At 47.4% G+C, this 21,078-nt stretch overlaps 2 protein-coding genes across 2 annotated transcripts; one reads left to right on the forward strand and one right to left on the reverse strand.

The window, feature by feature from the left end:
• Positions 1–1,595: 1,595 nt before the first annotated feature.
• Positions 1,596–6,912, reverse strand: Thap11 (THAP domain containing 11). The gene has a single exon (XM_052728620.1). It carries the CDS (start codon positions 3,182–3,184, stop codon positions 2,279–2,281), a length of 906 nt encoding a protein of 301 aa, XP_052584580.1. The 5' UTR covers positions 3,185–6,912; the 3' UTR covers positions 1,596–2,278.
• Positions 6,913–14,126: 7,214 nt separating this feature from the next.
• Cenpt (centromere protein T) lies at positions 14,127–21,073 on the forward strand. Its single transcript, XM_052727649.1, has 13 exons — positions 14,127–14,613; positions 15,972–16,062; positions 16,192–16,279; positions 16,399–16,495; positions 16,600–16,736; positions 16,872–16,908; positions 17,098–17,246; positions 18,671–18,871; positions 19,071–19,223; positions 19,637–19,730; positions 20,399–20,569; positions 20,651–20,755; positions 20,840–21,073. Exons 1-13 carry the CDS (start codon positions 14,501–14,503, stop codon positions 20,961–20,963), a joined length of 1,560 nt encoding a protein of 519 aa, XP_052583609.1. The 5' UTR covers positions 14,127–14,500; the 3' UTR covers positions 20,964–21,073.
• The last annotated feature ends 5 nt before the right edge of the window (positions 21,074–21,078 follow it).

Consider the following 21,078-nt stretch of genomic DNA (forward strand, 5'->3'; position numbering starts at 1 on the left):
GAGGCAGGCGGATCTTTTTAAGTTCAAAGTTAGCCTAGTCTACAGAGCTGAGTTCCTGGACAGCCAGGGCTACACAGAGAAACCTTGTCTCGAAAAACAAGTCATTTACATCACCCCATTAGGTTTGAGCTAAATTACTTACAAATATAGATAAAAATAACCTCTCACCTTTCCAATATCCAATCTAGATATAGAGACAGCCAAAACTAGTGTAGGGGTTACAAACCAATTCCTTAATGTCCCCTCTATTCACCTAACTCTTCCACAATGAAGGTGTACTGAAACCAATGTTTTTGCAACAAGAGTCTCTGTGCCTGAAGGAGCCAAGGCTGCTTCCAGTTCTGAACTTAACTAGTTTTTTTTTTAAGTAATTGCTTTCACACAAGTACCAGACACTGTATGTCCCAAGGGATGAAATGGTAAACAAACTTCAACTCTAGATGAGAATTCAAGAAGGAGATTAGTGGTGCATGCCTTTAATCCCAGCACTTGGCAGTCACAGACAGATAAAATTTTTGAGTTTGAGGCCAGCCTGGTCTACAAACTGAGTTCCAGGCTAGCCAGAGTTACACAGTGAGACCCTGTTTCACCCCTCCCCCTCCAAACACACACACCAACACACACAAAAGGAAATTAGGCCGGGCGGTGGTGGCGCACCCCTTTAATCCCAGCACTCAGGAGGCAGAGTCAGAGGCAGAAGGATCTCTTGAGTTCGAGGCCAACCTGGGCTACAGAGTGAGTTCCAGGAAAGGCACAAAGCTACACAGAGAAACCATCGTGAAACCCACCCCCCCAAAAAAAAGGAAATTAAAACTATCAGAATCTAGAGGAACAAAACAATTCCCGTTTACTTGTCAGTCACACCTTTTTGTTTAAAAAAATCATGGGAAGAGCTAGAGACAGGTCAGTTGATAAAGTGCCTGCCTGAAAGTACATCACAGAGCCTATGTGATAAAACCAAAACCAAAACACAAACCACACACACACACACACACACACACACACACACACAGAGAACACACAAAACAGGCATGGTGATGCAACTCGTAATCCTAGCACTTAGGAGGCAGACAGGCAGATTCCCTGAGGCTCACTGGCTGGCCAGGCCAGCCAGCCTAAACTACTTGATGAGTTCCAAGCCAGTGAGAAGACCCAATCTCTCTTTCCCTACCCCACTACCCCCATAGCTAATAGGCAAGTGCTCTACCACTGAGCTAAATCCCCAACCTCTAGAAGACCTTGTCTTTAAAAAAAAAAAAAAAAAAAAAAAAAAGCTAGATAGCACCTGAGGAAAGACAGCCCAGGAACCTCAGGCACCCAAACTACACACATGTACATACACATACACGAAGATCCAGGGAGAAAATAATGAACAAATCAAGACCTTTTCATGCAGCTTCCAAACACCATGGAGTGACCCGAGCAAGGAACTTTATGAAGATGTATGTGCTTTTCGTTGCTTTATGGAGAAACCCGGTCCATTCCTTTAAAAGGTCTCTATTTTCAGGGCTAGCCAGTTCTCTCAAATAGGCTAATACCTATATCATATTTCAAGGACACTTAACTTTAATAAAAATAAAATGTCGAAACCCAAATAAAAACCTTACTTTTTTTGTTTAATTTGTTTTGCCAAACAAACACAGTGAAAACTTTAGTCTAATTGTACAGAAAATAGAATTTGTAACCAGTAGCAAACATAACAAGATAAACCTAAGTCCCTGGTAAGCTGGATCTCCATCAGCAAGTCACCTAGAGCACTCTCATAAATGACCTTCTGGGTAGAGAGGTCCTAGAAGGCAGAGACACAGGTCAACTAGTCCCCATCAGAATCACAGGCTGCACCTGAAACAGGTAAGCATGAAAAGGAGAAATGATGTTACTGAGATCTCTTATCACTACACACAGCAAAGCTGTCTCTAACTGCTGGCCAACCTTAAGATGTGGTTTTCTCAAACCCAAGGTCCCTAAGAGTCCCACCTGCATCCCTCCAGGATAAGTTTCAAGTTCAATGGTTCTGAAACCTTTGCTTAACCAGAATCTGCAACATAAACTGGGGAGTGAGAGACAAAGTCATAATTGCTGGTGTCACCAGATTCTGAAGTTCCCAACTCCTACTCCAGGAGGAAACAAATGAGGGTGCCAGATGACCAAGAAGAGTCCCGTTCGTTGCCCTAAACCTCAACACTGTCAACCAGAATATTGGGGAATTCAATATCCGCCTGAGGATTCCTTGGGCTGGAAGGTGTCACGAATTCTGCAGGTTGCTGAGGGGAACCGTTCACATTCCGTGCTTCTTACGGATGACAGCCATGGCAAGCAGGCGATCCTTCTCGCGAAGTTCTTCACGGAGCTTGGCCTCGGTAAGACGCAGATGGCGGATGCTACCCTTCATCTCTTTCATCTTCACTTCCATCAGGGCCAAGATGTCCCGCTGCTCATTCAGCTTGCGCAGGAGCTCCTCCTCCGTGGTACCTGACGACAAGGAGTATGAGTGGTCGGAGCCAGTATCAGGGAAGCCCTCTTCCCCTACCACCACTAGCTGAGGGCCTAGAGTGCACTCAGCGGCCTCCAGCCCAGCAGTAGCAGCCTCTAGCTCCGATGCGGCGGCCGCGGCGGCTGCGCCTTCAGCAGCTGCAAACTCTACTTGCACCGTAAGGTCGATGGGCTTCACATCCTCTCCCGAGGGAGTAGTGGGCGCCGGAGCCACGGATCCCGGAGCCTGGCTGCTGTCTACAGCGGCCTGAAGGGTAAGAAGCACGGCCGCAGAGGCAGACACCAGGTTTGGCTGCAACTGGGTGGTCTGGGCAGTGGAGGAGGACGGAGACGGCTGCTGTTGTTGCTGTTGTTGTTGTTGTTGCTGCTGCTGCTGCTGCTGCCTACGGCGGGCTGCCGCAGCTCCCGCAGGTCTCCGCGCTACTTTGCGCTCATTGACACCGCGCAGCGGGAAGATGGTGGGAACGCGCACCGTGTAGGTCTTGCGGCCGCCCTGGAAGTGAACGCTGCAGAGACGGTGGCCCGTGGTGGGCTGGAAGGTGGAGAAGCACCCACTGACGCCGGCACGGGACACGTTCTTGAGCCAGAGGCGCCGCAGCTCAGCGTCCTTGGGAAACGTGTAGAAGTGCAGTGCCTTGTCCCGGTGTGAGTTGTTGTAGCAGCCCGGTACGCAGCACGTAAAGCCAGGCATGGCTGCGACGCGCGGCCCGGCCCACCGGCCTCTTGCGCTCTTCGACGGCCGGGTCCGGCCCCCGCCTCAGCTCCTCGACGGGCGGCGCCGCGCGAGGCCCTTCGAGACCTCTCACTATTGCCACCCAGCGCAAGTCGTCCCGGGCGGGGGCCCCGTGCCTAGAATATGCTTGCGGACCGCCCGCGCTGCGCTACCCACCCGGCCGCCCGCCTGCGCTCCGGAGTCGGCCCGGGGGACGCCGCGAAGGACCGCCTGGAAAGGAGGACTACGCCCCCCACAATGCACCGCGCTAAAAGCCGCTCACTTCCGGGACGGGGGCGTGCTTATTCCGGCTGTTTTCCCGGGCTCCGCGACATCCTGCTGAGATCCGATTATTTTCCAGATGAAGTTCACCCCAGGCGGAAGGGGAAAATGTATTCGAATGGAACGTTGTCGCATGGGCTACCCCTCACAAGGACCCGGAATCCTGATGGTACGGGGGCGCGAGCCTCCTAAGCGCAAGCGCTCTGGATATAAGCACACAAAAACTACAAGTTCCATGCTGCCTCAGAAAACGTTGCGGCTGCTGCCTGGGACTGCAGCGCCGCATAAGGGAGAGGCAGAGTTCCTGCAAGCCAGGATTTGAGGGAGGTTTTGTAGATTGCTCTAGAAGTTCCCAACCCCCAGTCCCTTGGAGTGGAGGGCATTGCTTAGCCTGGAGGGAACCCGAGTCAGCCCAGAAAGCCCTCTGGAGTCACTCTCTCATATTGAGGGCACTCTTCTGACTCTCAGCTACCTCCTACTTGGACTCACTAACCTAAACCAGGTCCCTAATAGCTGCTACTATGTGTCAGAGTGAGACCATAGAGAAGGTAGTTTTGAGCAGTCAGGTCCACCCAGCCCTCTCTCTCCTGGAGACTGACTAGAGTGTCTTTTGGATAATGAATAAATATGCGCTAATAGATGTCTAGTCAAGAACAAATGTCATAACAAATTCAGATTTATGCATTTGCACGAGTAAGGAACCCGCAGTTGGCAGGGCCAGAGTATCCTACACCCAGGCGCTGCATCCACGTGGAGATTTTATTATAATAAAGAGATAAGGAGAAACATAGGAAAGAGGGAGACAAGAAAGAAAGAGAAGAGAGAGAAAGCAGAGGTATGCACACCTCATGGGAATGGAGGAAGAGGGGGGAGAGAGAGAGAGGAAGGGAAGGGGTTTTTCCTTTAAGTCAGGACACAGGGTGGCCCTAAGGGGCAGGTTTCCAAGGGTGGGTCAGAATACTAACAGTTCTTTGTTTTGATTATTATAAAAAGAAGTGAGTTATGGAAGCAAGTAGGGGAAAAAGGGCATTGAATTCCGGAGACTGCTTCAAGCTGACAAAGGGCTAGGTGGGGAGGGGGAACCAGGAGTCATGCACAGCAGAAGATCTCAGGAACATTCCTTGAGGGAGCTGAGGAGGCAGGTTGCAGCAGTGGTGTTCCAGGAGATTGGGGGGAAATGGCATGCCAAATCAGGAGTATAGAAGCCATGGCATCTGCTGTTTCTCTGGAGGTCAGGTGGGAACAGTGACTCTGCAAAATATGCTCGGAAAAATAGGTGGGGTCAGAAATGGCCTCTGGAGATTGTTAGTTTTCATCAGACCAGATTTCTTGATGAAGTAGCAGAACTTTTCCCAGGAGCCTGTAGGTATCTGTAAGACAGCTGGAATAGATTTAGCAGAACTTTTCCTAGGAATCTGTAAGTATCTCTAAGACAGCTGGAATGGATTTATATCATAGCAAAGGGGTTAAAAATCTTAAGAACCACTTGTTAAAACTTTGAACCTCTGGAGTTACCTGAAACCAGTCTACCCTGTGTATATATATAAATCTTGGGGTTGGGGCTGTTAAACTGATACCCTAGTCATCAAACATTGTCAGATCTGAGAAGGATAAATTTAAGAAGTGAGACGGCTTTCCAGCTACCTAGGCAGCAACCCCAAGTCTCTCCGTGGTCGTTGGGGGACAGAGGCCCCAAAGGCAGTACTTGTTCAGCAGCTAGGCCCAGAAGATCTGACAGATTTTTTTCTGTGGAATAGAAATTTGGAGAGACTGACCCACCTTGATTTTGCAGTAGGGGGCAATTGGTCCTCCATTGTTCCACTTATTCACAGTCTGGACAGGATCTCAGCTCTTCGTTATGTGACTGGCCTTGCCATGAGCTTCTGGGTGGAAGTTCTTCTGCGGCCATCCGTCTTCTTGGAGGAGATACAGGATGCTGCCAGGAGCTGACATGTCTCTTTATCATAAAAAGGTTTTACGTTAGATGACATATTCTCAGATCTACAGGTGTTTGAGGACTGGGGGAACAAAATCTGTTAGATTTATTTATAACTTTGAGAGCATATATATGACTTAAATCTGAATATACAGGTTTCCCAGTTAGTTACAGCTTAATGAAGTTAGCAAGGAAAGGGGGGCTGATCTTTGAGTACAGCCAGATTACAATCCTGAATAAATTATATATAAATAATTATTTCTTAAGCTGTTTTCTGAAAAGGCAAAGAAGAGTGACAGGGAAAGATCCCAGAGCCGAATGAGAACAGGAGGAAAGGGGCTTGTGAGTCAGGGTGAAGCCCAACTCTGAGAAAAGGACCTTCTGAGAAGAGGTAAAGGACCCTCTTGGTGGACCAGAAACTCCACCCTATGATTTATATAGAAATAATAATTTCTTAAAGTCATACAGTAATACCTCCCTGGTTCTGCATAAAGAAAGTCAAGTGGGGTTGGGGATTTAGCTCAGTGGTAGAGCGCTTGACTAGCAAGTACAAGGCCCTGGGTTCGGTCTTCAGCTCTGAAAAAAAAAAGAAGGTCAAGTGTCTTATCTTGTTGCAGAACCATTTTAATTAATAAATATCAATGGGCATTAGAAAGCCAATTGGTCCTCTATGCCAGGGGGTTTCCTTTTGACCCAGCATTTCAGCCTATTCTGGACAGGGAACATGGGACGATGTATTCTCTCTTCTGGAACTGCTTCGAGCTGGCATTGGGTGTTGTAGTCAGGGCTCCCAAAAAGGTTGAAAGGCCAGTCAAAGGCTGAAAGGCCAGTCAAAGGCTGGGCAATGGGGCATTTGTCAGAACTATATGGTTATCTGACCCAGCTGTAGAGACAGGGAACAATCACATTGGCTGAGCTGGACCATGTCAGCTTTTAGCAAGTCCAGAGGAGTGTAGTCAGCAACTGAATCTTAGAGGTGTCTGCCAGCCAAGTGGAAACCTGTTGAGACAAATTTTTTTTTCAAGACAGGGTTTCTCTGTGTAGCTTTGGAGCCTGTCCTGGAACTCACTCTGTAGCCCAGGCTGGCCTCGAACTCACAGAGGTCCACCTGGCTCTGCCTCCCGAGTGCTGGGATTAAAGGCATGCACCACCACCGCTGAGCTCTGTTGAGACAAATTTAAACTAGGAACAGAAGTTAAAATTTATGAACTTATTTGGAATTTTTAGGCCCATATTCTTAGTAATTGGGAAGAGCAGGAGTCCCAAGACCAGGCTGTACTTATCTGGAGTCCTTCCAACCTCTGTGAAGTGGATCCAGGTTTTATGACTCTTTTAATCCTCTGAGGCCTATATGAATTATCTTACAAAATGACACAAACTTTAGATACATTATTATTACCAATCAGTATTGAAATCCAAATTGTAGGAAAGCAGGTAATAACTAACCAAGGAAAATTTAAAATCCTGAGTTTGTGACCCTAAGTATTAGAATTGTATTAATGTTTTTTGTTGTTGTTTTGCTTTTTGGTTTTGGTTTTGTTTTTTGGGTTTTTTTTTTTTTTTTTTTTTTTGGTTTTTTGAGACAGGATTTCTCTGTGTAGCTTTGGAGCCTGTCCTGGAACTCACTCTGTAGCCCAGGCTGGCCTTGAACTCACAGAGATCCACCTGGCTCTGCCTCCTGAGTGCTGGGATCAAAGGCATGCAACACCACCACCCGGCAAAATTTTTCAATCTTAATATAATGATTCCACCTGCATGTAGTCCGGCTGGTGCCCCAGAGGGGAGTGCATACTTCTCCAGGCCCTACCCACACTAGTGGCTTCAGAGGAATGAAGGAATGCCAGGCTGCGACTAGAGGGCTTGAGTGCCTGGTGCCCTGTCCATAACTTGAGTCAGGGAGTGGACTTCCCGGTGCCATTAGTAAAGATGGTGGTGAGGTCATATGACCTGTCTGTTTTGACCTTAATTAAGATGGCGTCAGCCAGGCTGTGGTGGTGCACGCCTTTGATCCCAGCACTCGGGAGGCAGAGCCAGGCGGATCTCTGTGAGTTCGAGGCCAGCCTGGGCTACCAAGTGAGTCCCAGGAAAGGCACAAAGCTACACAGAGAAACCCTGTCTCGAAAAACCAAAAAAAAAAAAAAAAAAAGATGGTGCCACCTGACCACAGGAACACCCCTACCAAATATGGCACCTGACCATGTGTTCATGTGGGTTTTTTTTCCCCCCCAAGATAAACTGAGCAGATAAGAAACATAAAGTGAAGTATTTAAAAGTCAATCCGGCCAGGTGGTAGTGGTGCACACCTTTAATCCCAGCACTCAGGAGGCAGAGCCAGGCAGATCTCTGTGAGTTCTAGGCCAGCATGGTCTACAGAGCGAGATCTAGAACAGGTAACAAAACTACACAGAAAAACGCTGTCTTGAAAAACAAAAAAGAAAAACCAAAAAAGTCAGTCAGAAAGAAATATAGATGGCCATATCAGTCATACATTTCCATTCGTACATAGGAAATAGACTTTGTGGAAGAAAGATGGAGAAAAGTTTTTCTGGGAAATTTTTAAGGTTAATGAATTGGAGCTTGGAGAAACTGAGTAGCAGTGAAGGCTGGCAGGAGAGAGGGGTCCCCCGGGCTGCAGAGCATGGTGCCAGTGACCATGGGGGGGTGGGGGGGCGGAGCCTTTGCTCTGCCTGGCTTGACTCAGCAGTATGAGGGGTGGTGGCAGTGGTGGCCACAGAACTAAATTTCTGCAGTTAGTCAGAGGGCTGCCAGAGGGGGAGGGATGGCAACCAGAAAGTTGGTTTTGAATGAAAACAATTCTCATGATAACCAGACAGTAGGTGGTCTTCCTCCCAGTCTTTGTGGGTGGGACAAGGCAACCAGGCCTGGTGGTGCAGACCTGAAATGCTGATTAGTTGAGAAGGTGAAACAACACCATATTCAAGGACAGCCTGGGCAACTTAGACCCTGTCTGGAAATAAATAAAACAGAACTGAGAGAGATAAGTAGTAAGGCACTTGCCTCTCACAAAGGAGGTCCCCAGAACCAAAACAAATAACAAAAACAGGAGAAAAGCCCATACATTACCATTACATTTCTAGAGCTCCTTGGTTATTTGTGTGGGTTTTTGCTCACTTGTAAATAAGAGAAAAGCCTATTTTCCTGGCCTAAGCAAGTGGGGCTACAGCTGAAATCTCTTTGTATCCAAAATGTATTAACCCACTGTGTATACAGTAGAATGAAAGGTGTGTATTCATTTCAGTGAATCATTTATACAATAGTATAAACATAGCCTGGCATGATGGTTTTCATTTTCTTTTTTTTCTTTTTTCTCAAGACTGTTTCTCTGTTCGGCCCTGGCTGCCCTGGGACTTACTCTGTAGACCACACTAGCCTTGAACTCAGAGATCTGCTTGCCTCTGCCTCCCAATGCTGGGATGATGTGCCACCACCATCCAGTTTGATGGTTCACAATTTTTTGGTTTTTTTTAGACAGTTTCTTTGTGTAGCCTTGACTGTCCTGGAATTTGCTCTGTAGACCAGGCTGACCCTGAGGCCTTACACTCACAAAGATCTGCCTGCCTCTGCCTCCCAAGTGCTGGGATTAAAAGTGTGTGCCATCCCTCCGACCTCAGCTGATGGTTCACAATTTTAATCCCAGCATTGAGGGGGCAAAGGCAAGCTGATCTCTGAGAGTTCAAGACCAGCCTGGTCTACACAGAGAGTTCTAGGAGAGCGAGGTCTACATTAAAAAGACCCTGTATCAAAACAAAACAAATGGTATAAATGTTATTTATTAAGCGGCACAGTGTTATTCATTAGGCGGTGCTGTTTACCTGCGAGAAAAGCCACAAAGTACGACAAAACCCACTATAGGAGTTTATTAAGGGGAGGAGATAGAAGGGGTGCTTAGGCCTATGGGAAGATGGTGCAGGAAGAGAAGGAGAGATATGTGGAACCCGCCTTTATAGATTCCCTGCCTCTCACGCGTGCATATGGGCTTACGTAGCTACGCCACACATACGCATAGATTACATGATCACACTGTGTGCAAATTATGTGATCATGCAGCACATGGATTAAATAGGATGTAAGGCCCTAGGATGACTAAGCATCTTGCCTGGCTACTGGACAGCTCATGTGCCGTCATGTAGCTGGGGGAGTGGCTAGGAATTCTAACAATAAATATTGTTTATATAAATACAGTTGTATACATTTATTAGTTTTTTAAGTTAGGATTCAAAGTAATGGGAGACATTTATATATATATATTTCATTAAATATTGTTCCATGGTGTGTATGTGTGTATAGGGGGTATAGTGTGTGGTTGTGCATGTTCATATGTATGCCTGTGAGTGTGTGTGGAGGTCACAGGTCAATTTGGGGTATCATTCCTCAGGAGCCCTTCACCTTTTCTTTTTAAGGCTGGCCAGCCAGGGAGCTGCAGATATCCACCTGTCTTACAACCTCCCAAGCACTGGAATTAGAGACACCGTGCTTAGTCCCCCCTCCCCCAAAATTTATTTATTTATTTAATTTTATTTTCAAGACAGGGTTTGTCTGTGTCCTGGAACTCACTCTGTAGACAAGGCTGGCCTCGAACTCACAGAGATCCTCCTGGCTCTGCCTTCTGCGTGCTGGGATCAAAGGCATGTGCCACCATCACCCGGCTATTTATTTTTATTTTATGTGCATTGGTGTTTTGCCAGCATGAGTATCTATCTGTATGAGGGTGTCGAATCCCCTGCAACTGGAGTTACAGACAGTTGTAAGCCACCATGTGGGTGCTGGGAATTGACCCTGGGTCCTTTGGAAGAGCAATCAGTGCTCTTAACTGCTGAGCCATCTCTCCAGCCCCCCATGGTTGGCTTTTCACTTGATTAAAAAGCAAATAGCAGCCGGGTGGTGGTGGCGCACGCCTTTAATCCCAGCCCTCGGGAGGCAGAGCCAGGCGGACCTCTGTGAGTTCGAGGCCAGCCTGGGCTACCAAGTGAGTTCCAGGAAAGGCCCAAAGCTACACAGAGAAACCCTGTCTCGAAAAACCAAAAAAAAAAAAAAAAAAAAAAAGCAAATAGCATTGAAGAAGATGCTCCATTAGCCTCTACCTTCAGTACATAAAATAACCTTTAAATATATACTTATCACAGTCACATAATAACTAGTAAATTGAAATTGTTGCTGTGTGAGAATAGGAACAGGCCTGCAGCCCCCAAAGCAAACAAACAAAAACATCCATGTAGTCCATAATTTCCCTTCACCTCCACTGCCCTGCCCATCCTGTCATCTTGTCATCTCTAGTGAAAAGCAAGAATCATATCATGGGTCTCTGCTTCTAATCTTGCTTCCTCCACAACTGTTCTTCTGATGCTGCAAAGAAAATCTGAGAAGTCAGATGCCACTCAAGTGGCTCCCTAGCCCCTTTAGAATGCTTTCTGAATTCTTTCCTGCAGCCTCCAAGAATCCACACACATAACCCGACCTTGCCAACCTTTTACCATCCTCTCAGCCTCACTTCAACCCGTGTTGTTATTGTTTGAAAAATAACCTTGGACTGGAAAGATGGCTCAGTAGGTAATAGTATTTGCCACCAAGCCTGAAGATCTGAGTTCAATCCCTGGAACCACACAGTGGGAGGAGAGAACCAGAGAACCAACTCCTGCAACTCGTCTTCTGATTTTTGGTTTGTTTTTCGAGACAGGGTTTCTCTGTGTAGTTTTGGTGCCTGTCCTAGATCTCATTCTGTAGACCAGGCTGGCCTCGAACTCACAGGGATCTGCCTGGCTCTGCCTACCGAGTGCTGGTATTAAAGGCATGCGCCACCACCGCCTGGCTCATCTTCTGATTTCTACTTGTACACTGTGACATGTACATACCCACACACATATAAAATAAATAATAAAAGCGAAAATTATAAATAGTAGAAAGTAGCTGGGTGGTGGTGGTAGTGTATTCCTTTAATCCTAGTACTCAGTTTTTAAGTGGGGCCCTTATGGTACCATATGCCCAAGGAGTCTGGAGTCTAGGATGTTTATATGGAAGACCCACCTTGGCCCTCCCTCTCTATTTACCCAGACTCTGCCCCAAAGAAAGGCTGCCAAGCGTCAGCTCCTCCCCCAGGGTTGTTCAAGACCATGCCTACAGGCTATTCAAGACCTGGTCACCAGATCTGCCATGTGATTCCTCTCCTGCCTTCATGATGTGAGTTGTTTTGCTCTGTTTATTAAACCTGGATTTATTAGTTAAGCCTGATCTGATTTATTACATCACAGAGTTACCACTAACAGGGGCTATTTTTACTTATCACTCAGGATAAGTAAAAGGAGGCCGAGGCAGACAGATCTCTGAATTCGAGGCTAGCCTGGTCTACAAAGTGAGTTTCAGGACAGCCAAGACTACACAGTGAAACCGTGTCTGGAAAAAACCAAAAAAAAAAAAAAAAAAAAAAAAAAAAAGAAAAAGAAAGAAAGAAAGAAAGAAAGAAAAATAATAAAGTGATGGTCCATGTCTGTAATCTCAGCTCTGAAGCTCTGAAAAGGCCAAAAGGGAGCATCAGTCAGTACAAGTTCAAAGTCTGCTTGGTATACATGGCAAATTCCAGGCCAGTCAAGGCTACGTAGCTTATCTAAGAAAACAAACAAGGATGTAGTAAATATGAAGTGCTGTGGAATGATCCTTCTGTACAATGTGTAAATATATGGCGCTATGATTGATTTTTTTTCTTTTGGTTTTTCAAGAGACAGGGTTTCTTTGTGTTAACAGTCCTGACTATCCTGAAACTCACTTTGTAGACCAGGCTAGTCTCGAACTCACTGAGATCCGCCTGCCTCTGCCTCCCGAGTACTGGGATTTAAAGGCATGTGCCACTACCACCTGGCTATATGATTGGTTTAGTAAACAAGCTGACAGGTCAATAGCTGAACAGGATAAAGTTAGGTGGGAAAGTCAAACTGAGAATGATGGGATGAAGAAGGGCAGAGTCTGGGAGATGCCTGTCAGCTGCCTAGGAAGCAAGACATGCTGGATGGACAGCCATGTGGCAATACATAGATTAATAGAAATGGGTTAATTTGCCGGGCGGTGGTGGCGCACGCCTTTAATCCCAGCACTTGGGAGGCAGAGCCAGGTGGACCTCTGTGAGTTCGAGGCCAGCCTAGTCTCCAAAGCGAGTTCCAGGAAAGGCGCAAAGCTACACAGAGAAACCCTGTCTCGAAAAACCAAAAAAAAAAAAAAAAAGAAATGGGTTAATTTAAGTTATAAGAGCTAGTTAGTAACAAGCCTGAGCTATTGGCCAAGCATGTATAATTAATATAAGCCTCTGTCTGGTAATTTGGGAAATGGCTACTGGGTATTTGGGAACAGTGGTTGAGACAGGAAACTGTTTGTAATGAAATCTGTTTGTTCAAATGTTTGTTTTGAGATAGGGTCTGACTTTGTAGCCGAAGCTGGTCTGGAATTTACTATGAGTACCAGGCTAGCCTCAAACTCCACAGAGATCCACGTGCCTCTGCATTCCAGAGTGCTGGATTAATGGCATGTACCACCTTTCCTGGTTAAAATAAATTTTTAGGAATTAGATTTAGGTAGTTGGTAGTGATCATGGAAATTTATTAATAAAGACCTAACAAGTTTAGATAAGAGATCAGACCTAACCAGACAGTTAGTCCCGTTGCTTGCCTAGCGTGCAGGACGCTCTAAGACTGATTGCTAGTGCTGTATAAATGGTGCATGCTATACTGTACTGTTACCACTCTGCAGCTAGAAACCAGAGAATCAGAAATTCAAGCTCATCCTCAACTGCAGGGTTAAGTCAGACCAGCCTGGGCTACATGAAATCCTGTCTCAAAACAAACAAAAACAAAAACAAAACCTCTAAACAAAATTTTTTTTTAAGATTTCTTTATTACGAATACAGTGTTCTGCCTCTGGAGTGTATGCCTACATGCCAGAAGAGGGCACCAGATCTCATTATAGTTGGTTGTGAGTCACCATGTAGTTGCTGAGAATTGAACCTAGAAGCTCTGGAAGAGCAGCCAGTGCTTTTAACCTCTGAGCCATCTCTCCAGCCTCCCAAAAATAAAAATAAATAAATAAAAAATTGAAACTGGGCTGGGCGGTGGTGGCGCACGCCTTTAATCCCAGCACTCGGGAGGCAGAGCCAGGCGGATCTCTGTGAGTTCGAGGCCAGCCTGGGCTACCAAGTGAGTTCCAGGAAAGGCCCAAAGCTACACAGAGAAACCCTGTCTCGAAAAACCAAAAAAAAAAAAAAAAAAAAATTGAAACTGGTTTGAAGTGGAAGAAGGAGGTTTAGAAGTTCATCTTAGGCTACGTAGGGATTTTGAAATCAGCTTGATACATAAGACCCTGTATCAAAAAAAAAAAAAAGTGTGTGAAATCACTAAAGTCTGGCATAGTGGCCTACACCTACAATCCAAGCACTCATGAGGTAGAGGCAAGAAGGTTGCCTAGAGAGTTTGATGCTACATGCATGCCTGGTGTTCGAAGAGACCAGAGGAGGGTATGCCCTGGCACTCGTGTTTCTGGCAGTTAGGAGCCCCCAAAAGGGTACTTGGGAACAGAACCCAGATCCTACGCAAGAGCATCGAGCAGGCCCTACCATTGAGCCATTTTTCAGGCCCCCTATTCCTTTTTAAGATAATTTTCATCCTTTCTCTGTCCTCCCCCCCCCCCCCCCCCCCCCCCCAACACACACAAAGTTTCTCTGTATAGCCCTGGGCTGTCTCGGAACTGGCTCTGTAGACCAGGCTGACCTTGAATTCAGAGATCTACTTATCTCTGCCTCCTAAGTGCTGGGATTAAAGGAGTAAGCCACCACCGCCTGGCAATCCTTAATTTTTTTCATGAAGAAACCATGTGGTTTCAACTGGTTACAAGGTTTTGCCCAGGTTTAATGTGAGATGGCCTCCAAAACCAATTTGCAATCTCCTTACACCGGGATCCCAGCTGTCGGACTACAGTTCCCGTGGGGCCATGTGGCAGCATCGCGAGACTTGACTCGAAAGAGGCGGCGGGAAGGCGGCCCTTGCTGCAGCTACAGCAGTTAGGAGGGGTGGGTCCTGAGTATGGCGGATCGCTACAGTCTCGACACGGATCAGACAACACGCACGCTCTTACGGCACGTGCTGGATGCAGCAGATTCGCGCACCCCGAGGCGACGACGGAGTGCTCGTACTACGTATGTGAGAGTGGGGAGTGGTGGCTGTACCTACCTGTCTGGAAAGGAAAACTGAGTCGAGTCCGAGACGCTGAGATCTGACTACATCCTAATCGAATCGGACTCGGCTAAGCTGAGTCCACAGAGACCAGCACTGCTGGATCACTCGAAACAAAGGATAAGGCCCTGTTTTCTAGGCTGTTTCACTCAAGTCCAGACCGAAGTTGTCCTGACATCCACCCCTACTTGCAGATGACGTCACCTTTCCTAACACACAGTCCTGCTCTCTGCGGCTCCCAGGGGAGGTCAGCAGGCAGGAACTGAAAGGATGCTTTTTTAGTGAACAGGGCTTTGTCCGACTTTTCCGAATGTCTCTAGAAGGCTTGTAGTGAGAAGGTACCGAAGCTGGCATCTGCCAATTTGGAAGAATGACATCCTTTTCGAGAGGAGAGATGTTCATGATAAGGTGTTTCTTTTTCCCCATGGTACTAGTGATTGATCCCAGGGCTTTATGCCTGCTAGTTAAGCACCCTACCACCGAGCTACATCTCTAGCCCTTTTGGTATTTGAGACAGGGTCTCACGAAGTTGCCATGGCTTGTCTTGAAACTGTAGCCAGACAGGTTTTGAAGTTGCCCTTCTGCCTGCGCCTCCCTGGTAGCTGAGATTACAGGCTTGGTACTACCTAGTCCTTCCTCATTCAACACATGGTATTTATGTATTTATTTACTTTTGTGTGAGAGAGAGAGAGTGTGTGTGTATGTGTAGGTCAGAAACCTACGAAGTCAGTTCTCACCTTGCGCCAATTCAGGATGTCAGGCTTGGAAGCAAGTGCATTTACCCACTGAGCATTCTGGCCAGCCCCTGGGGATATGTTTTACACCTATGAGTAATGAGATGTGAGCTGTGCCTGGGGAGCACTGATAAGAGTTCTGAAACACAGTGACTGGAAAAATAGGGCTAGGGTGATCCGTGTGGAACTTATTGTTACACCTTGACAACAACTTGAAAGGCAAAGACACTTAAATGTCTTACTTGGACTGTTATTTTAAAGCTTGGAATAGCATGCTCTTCCAGTGTGTTCACTGTGGCTCCCCTCCTCATCTTTTATTACTCTGCTAGGCTCATCTCACCAGCCCCACCCCGTCCCCACCCACGCTAGACCAGTCATAGTCCCTGTCTGCCCATACTCAGGGCTACCCTCACCCACTTCCTTGTTGCCAAAGCTGGAAATAGGGACTATGGAAGGTACAAGTAGCTTCTGGGACCCTCCCCCTGAAGAAAAAACTTTAAACCATGATTCCTACATCCTCTATATCCTCGCTCCCACCATGGAATTCTCAAAGCTTTTTTTTTTTTTTTTTTTTTTTTAAAACACAGTGCACAGAGAACACTGCTTCAAACACCTTCCTCCAAGAAGCAGGGTAGCCAAACAAAAATAACTGCTAGGAGGCATTCCTATGGCACTAGGGTAAGTGTGTCCTGCCCACTCCATGAGTGACTTTATGGAGCACTGAAGTCAAGTCGTTTCTTTGTTTTGAAGCCTAACTTGAGGGGTTCTCAAGGCAAAAGTACAGACTGGTGGTGCTTTCACCCATAGTCAGGTGGCAGATTGGCTCATGTTCAAGCCCATGGGCACCTGGAGGAACAGACACCCCGGACTCTGCTGAAGAACATCTTACTAACTGGTAAGTGGGCATTTATTTAGCCTGCCAGTTAAAGTTACGTGCTAGTCCAATGCTCAGTCGTATGGTATCCTCTGTTAGCCTTCTTTGTCAGGCCTACCCTCTCCTTCTTATTTCTACAGCCCCAGAATCGTCTATCATGATGCCAGACTCAGTGGTGAAGCCAGTACAAGTACCAGAGATGGTGGAGTCTTCCAGACGGGAAAGCAGTCTGGGAAGGTATACAGAGTGAAATTCCTTCATAGGCTGAGCCACCTCTTTGGGGTCCCCAGAAACTAAAATTGGGCTTTCTGACACGTCTGAGACAAACTCCATCCTTATAGCCTGGAGCTACAACTTCCCGAACTGGAACCCCCCTCAACCCAGGCTCCAGGTCTCCCAGCCACTGGCAAAAGGAAGCAAAGGCTGAGATTGTCAGTATTTCAGCAGGAAGTGAACCAGGGGTTACCTCTCTCCCAAGGTGAGTCCTTGGACACACCTGTGCTGTTCTGTCCCTCTTCTCTGGGGAGGTTGAAGAAACCTAAGAGAGCTCCCATGGGCCCAAGTAACTCACTATGGATTGTTCTTTTTACACTGTCTTAATGGGCGCTGACAGAGCCACCTGGGAATGCTGATGTTTCATCCTTGACCAGGTACTATTCCCTGTTCTGGGATTTGATGGAGGAGAGGCTTGGGGGGTGGGGCGGGTGTTGATTGATGGAGTCTTGCAACATGCTTACTGTTAGTTTTAGCCTTACAGCATGGGGCCATATTCTAAGGGATGCGTTCCTTTGGGGAAGTGGTGTCTCAGGCTTTCTTTGTGTCTGTTTCCATCTTAACAGCTCCTTCAACCTCAGCTTTGTCCCACCTGTCCAGTCACAGTCAATGAGGAGACCTGGTCTGGCCCGCAGACGTCCCATACGCCGACCTGTGGATGTAGGTGCTCTTTTGCAGGATCTGGAAGATAATTCCTTGACCTCAGCTCTTCCAGGTAAGGTTGAGATTTCCTCTTCTAGCTTAGGGAGAAGCTACCACTCTATGACAGACAGGAGGCGCTACTGAGTTTAGGGTTGCTCCACTTTTGGTGAGGTCAAGGACACTGTATAAGCCTGACCAGGCATCTATGAGGAATTTCTGCTTTCTTTGCAAAGTGCACCTGGCACTTTGGTGTATTAGTCAGGGTTCTCTAGAGGAACAGAACTTAGAGAATGAATATGAATATAATAATATAATGGATATATATGTATGTGATTTATTAGAATGGCTTACAGGCTGTGGTCCAGCTAGCCAGCAATGGCTTTTACCAATGGAAGATCCAAGAATCCAGTAGTTTGTTAAGTCCACAAGGCTGGATGTCTCAGCTGGCTTTCAGTATATGCTGGAATCTCAAGGAAGTAGGCTCCATTGCCAATGAAGGAATGGACTCTGTGTGTGTGTGTGTGTGTGTGTGTGTGTGAGAGAGAGAGAGAGAGAGAGAGAATAAACAGGCAAAGTGAGCAAGCTTCCTTCTTCCATGTCCTTTATATAGGCTGCCAGTAGAAGGTGTGGCCCAGATTAAAAGTGTATCTTCCTACTTCAAAGATCTGGATTAGAAGTGGATCTTCTCATGTCAAATGATTTAATTAAGAAAAAAAAAAAAAGCCTCACAGGTGTGCTCAGTCATTTGGGTTTTAGTTAATTCCAGATGTAGTTAAGCTGATAACCAAGAACAGCCATCATAGCTAGGCTTGGGAGCCTCCCAGAAACTTGGGAGGCAGAGGCAGGTGGATCTCTGTGAGTCTGAGGCAAGCCTGGTCTATGGAGAGAGACCCTTCTCAAAAGCAAACAAACAAACAAACAAAAAACTAGGTGGTGGTGGTGCATGCCATTAATCCCAGCACTCAGGAGACAGAGGCAGGCAGATCTGAGTTCGAATCCAGCCTGGTCTACAGAGTAAGCTGCAGGACAGCTAAGGCTACACAGAGGAAAAAAAAAGACTAGCCTAGTCTTAGTGTCTGTGTATTTATTGAACTGTAGGGCTGAGGGTAGAAGGAAAGGGGCATACTATGGTGACTAGAGCTTGTTAGAAAAACAGGTTTCATGGTGAATTAGCACTAAGCTGGATCCTGATTCCAGAGGACAAGTTCACTATGCTTGAGGAAAGTCCTGAGTAGAGGAAGAAGTTGACAGTTGAGGCATAAGTAAGTGGTTTTGCAAGGGTGGAAGCAAGTTAGAGAGGCCTGGGAATGTCAGAGGAAGGACCAGGAGAAGTAACAAGAAGGGCAATGGAAGATAAAAGGCTTAGAATGAAGCTTATCTCATTCTGGAGGTCACTTAGGCAGAGAAGACCCTTACATCTCACTGCCTGCACCCTGACAGCCCCAGGTATTAGCAGGTGGGCCTCAAATACAGATTTCTCTGGCTCTTGGTCTCCAGGTGACACCCATAGAACCTCTGTTGCCACTCTGCCAACGGATGTAGTGCTGGAAGACACCCAGCCTTTCTCACAGCCCTCGGGTGGCTGCTCCCTCAGAGCGCATCATTCTCTGCCCATCCATTCTCACTCTGGGGTTGAAGGTGCTGAAAGAGTTGTGGGCTGCAGGCCACAAAGCCCTGGGACCAGGCTGCAGAAGCATAGTGAGTATGAGGGGCAGCTGGCTGGGAGCCAGGCTTATCCTGGGGGAGAGTGAGCATAGGTCGAGTTCCCTCCTCCAACCCGTATGTGTGCCCCAGAACCCCTGCCTAGGAGTTCATCCTCACCCCAGAGCAGAGTCAGGGTTGGCCAGGAGATCCTCAGTCACTGCTCTACTGCTGCCTCAGCTTGTTCTCCCCTCAGTGAGCAGAACTAGCTTTGGTACTGCTCCTTTACCCTTCTTGGAGCTGCAGCCTCAGCCTCCAGAACTAAGAGAAGCGGTAGGATCCCAGGAGACTGTGGAGGCCAAGGAGCAAGAAGGCTCTTCGGGGGATGAGGATACTCCTGGCAGGCCAGGTAAGAGGCCTAATGTAGGCATCAGCAGGTTAATGTCACTAGCTTGTTAGGTCCTACCATACGGAAGAAAATTTGCCTGGGCTGTTCCTGGGAACTGGTAGTTTTAGAGACCAGGGAGAGTATAAGGGGCAATCACTTGTCTAGAGCTCTAGGAGGCCCTTAAGAATTAAGAGAAGGAAGCTGGGTGGTGGAGCACGCCTTTAATCCCAGCACTCGGAAGGCAGAGGCAGGTGGATCTCTGAGTTCGAGGCCAGCCTGGGCTACAGCGTGAGTTCCAGGACAGCCAGGGCTGCACAGAGAAACCCTGTCTCAGAAAAAGAAAGAAAGAGAGAGAGAGAGAGAGAGACTAGACCTGTACAGCTATGTGAGATGGTCAAGCCGGAACCCCTCGTGACACTATTCTTTGTTTTCAGCAAGTCCAGAGTTAGCCTCCAGCGCCTATGACTTCCTCCAGGCTGAGCAGCCACATCAGCTTCTTGAGCCACCCCCACCACCTGGAGTCGCACTGTAAGAAACCCTTGCTGCTGGGAAGGGGATGGCATTGTACACATTTAAGTTCTCATAGATACGCAGATGATTGCCAAGCATAGCAGCTCAAGCCTGGTAGTGATAGCCTGCCTCTCCGTCATCCTGGTGTCTATCTCCAGGAGTTTAGAGGAGCCTGGGTGAGGGAGAAGCTCCTAGGTCAGTATGTAATCCTAGAAGGTTTCCTGAAGGACATTAGCAGGCTTGGCACAGGCAGTGATGGATTCCTGAGTGGGAGAGACTATCCAATTTGAGACCTGAGGTTCAACAAGCTTGGGCAGGTACCTGCATCTATGTTGAAGCTAGTCTAGGATATTGGGTCAGGGTCACAGGGAAAGAACAGGTTGTTTGTCTGTTTAAGACAGGGTATCTCTGTGTAGCCCTGGCTGTCCTGGAACTTGCTCTGTAGCCCAGGCTGGCCTTGAACTCACAGAGATCCGCCTGCCTCTGCCTCCCGAGTGCTGGGATTAAATTTGTATGCCATCACCACCTCTCCCATCCCATCCCACCTTTGGCTGATAGTTGCATTTCTTGTTCAATCTCCTTAATGAACAACAGTCCCAGATTCAGCAGAGCTAGCAGGACTTATCCTAAAATTAAGAGCCTTCCCAAACAGCAGTTCAGTTACCTCTTTCTGCTCCTGTCCTTAGTTCAGAGCCTCTGGAGTCTGTGCCAGCCAGGCTTCCTTCCAGGAAGAGAACTGCAGGTCCTAGGCACCGCCAAGACCCCTACAAGGCTGGACTGAGCTACTATATGAAGCTCTTTAGCTTCTATACTAAGATGCCTGTGGAGAAGAAGGCACTGGAGATGGTGGAGAAGTGGTGAGTCTAGCATGTGAGTGGGCAGAAGTGCCGCTTCATAAACAGACTGCTCAGTCTGCTCTGTCCCAACCTTCTTGGCAGCCTAGACAAGTATTTCCAGCACCTTTGCAATGACCTGGAGGTATTTTCTGCTCATGCTGGCCGTAAGACTGTGAAGCTAGAGGATTTAGAGCTGCTGTTGCGACGGTAAGTGGGCATAAAAATAAAAGGGAGGCTGAGCATGGGGGTGCTGGTCCTGATTCGGTCTGACCTTCCTTTCCTCTGATACAGGCAGGGACTAGTCACGGATCAAGTCTCGCTGCACGTGCTTGTGGAGCGGTACCTGCCCTTAGAGTACCGGCAGCTACTCATCCCCTGTGCATTCAGCGGCAATTCTGTCTTCCCTGCCCAGTAGTGGCCAGGCCTTAACACTTGCCCTCTCCCTACCTTGGACAACTTGGACCCACACAATCATCAAGGTCTCCTTCTCATCTCCTAGCCCCAATAAAATCTCACAAATGGGTTTTTCT

This window comes from Peromyscus californicus, unplaced genomic scaffold (assembly GCF_007827085.1).
Source record: "Peromyscus californicus insignis strain IS unplaced genomic scaffold, ASM782708v3 Scaffold_8__1_contigs__length_139910024, whole genome shotgun sequence".
Lineage (NCBI taxonomy): Eukaryota > Metazoa > Chordata > Mammalia > Rodentia > Cricetidae > Peromyscus > Peromyscus californicus.

Bases quoted from the DNA above. Each gene is read 5' to 3' on its own strand.
- Thap11 (XM_052728620.1), bottom strand. From the start codon at position 3,184: ATGCCTGGCTTTACGTGCTGCGTACCGGGCTGCTACAACAACTCACAC.
- Cenpt (XM_052727649.1), top strand. From the start codon at position 14,501: ATGGCGGATCGCTACAGTCTCGACACGGATCAGACAACACGCACGCTC. The intron at 16,280-16,398 runs GTAAGTGGGCAT...TTATTTCTACAG, and splicing joins GAAGAACATCTTACTAACTG to CCCCAGAATCGTCTATCATG. The intron at 19,731-20,398 runs GTAAGAAACCCT...TCCTGTCCTTAG, and splicing joins CCACCACCTGGAGTCGCACT to TTCAGAGCCTCTGGAGTCTG.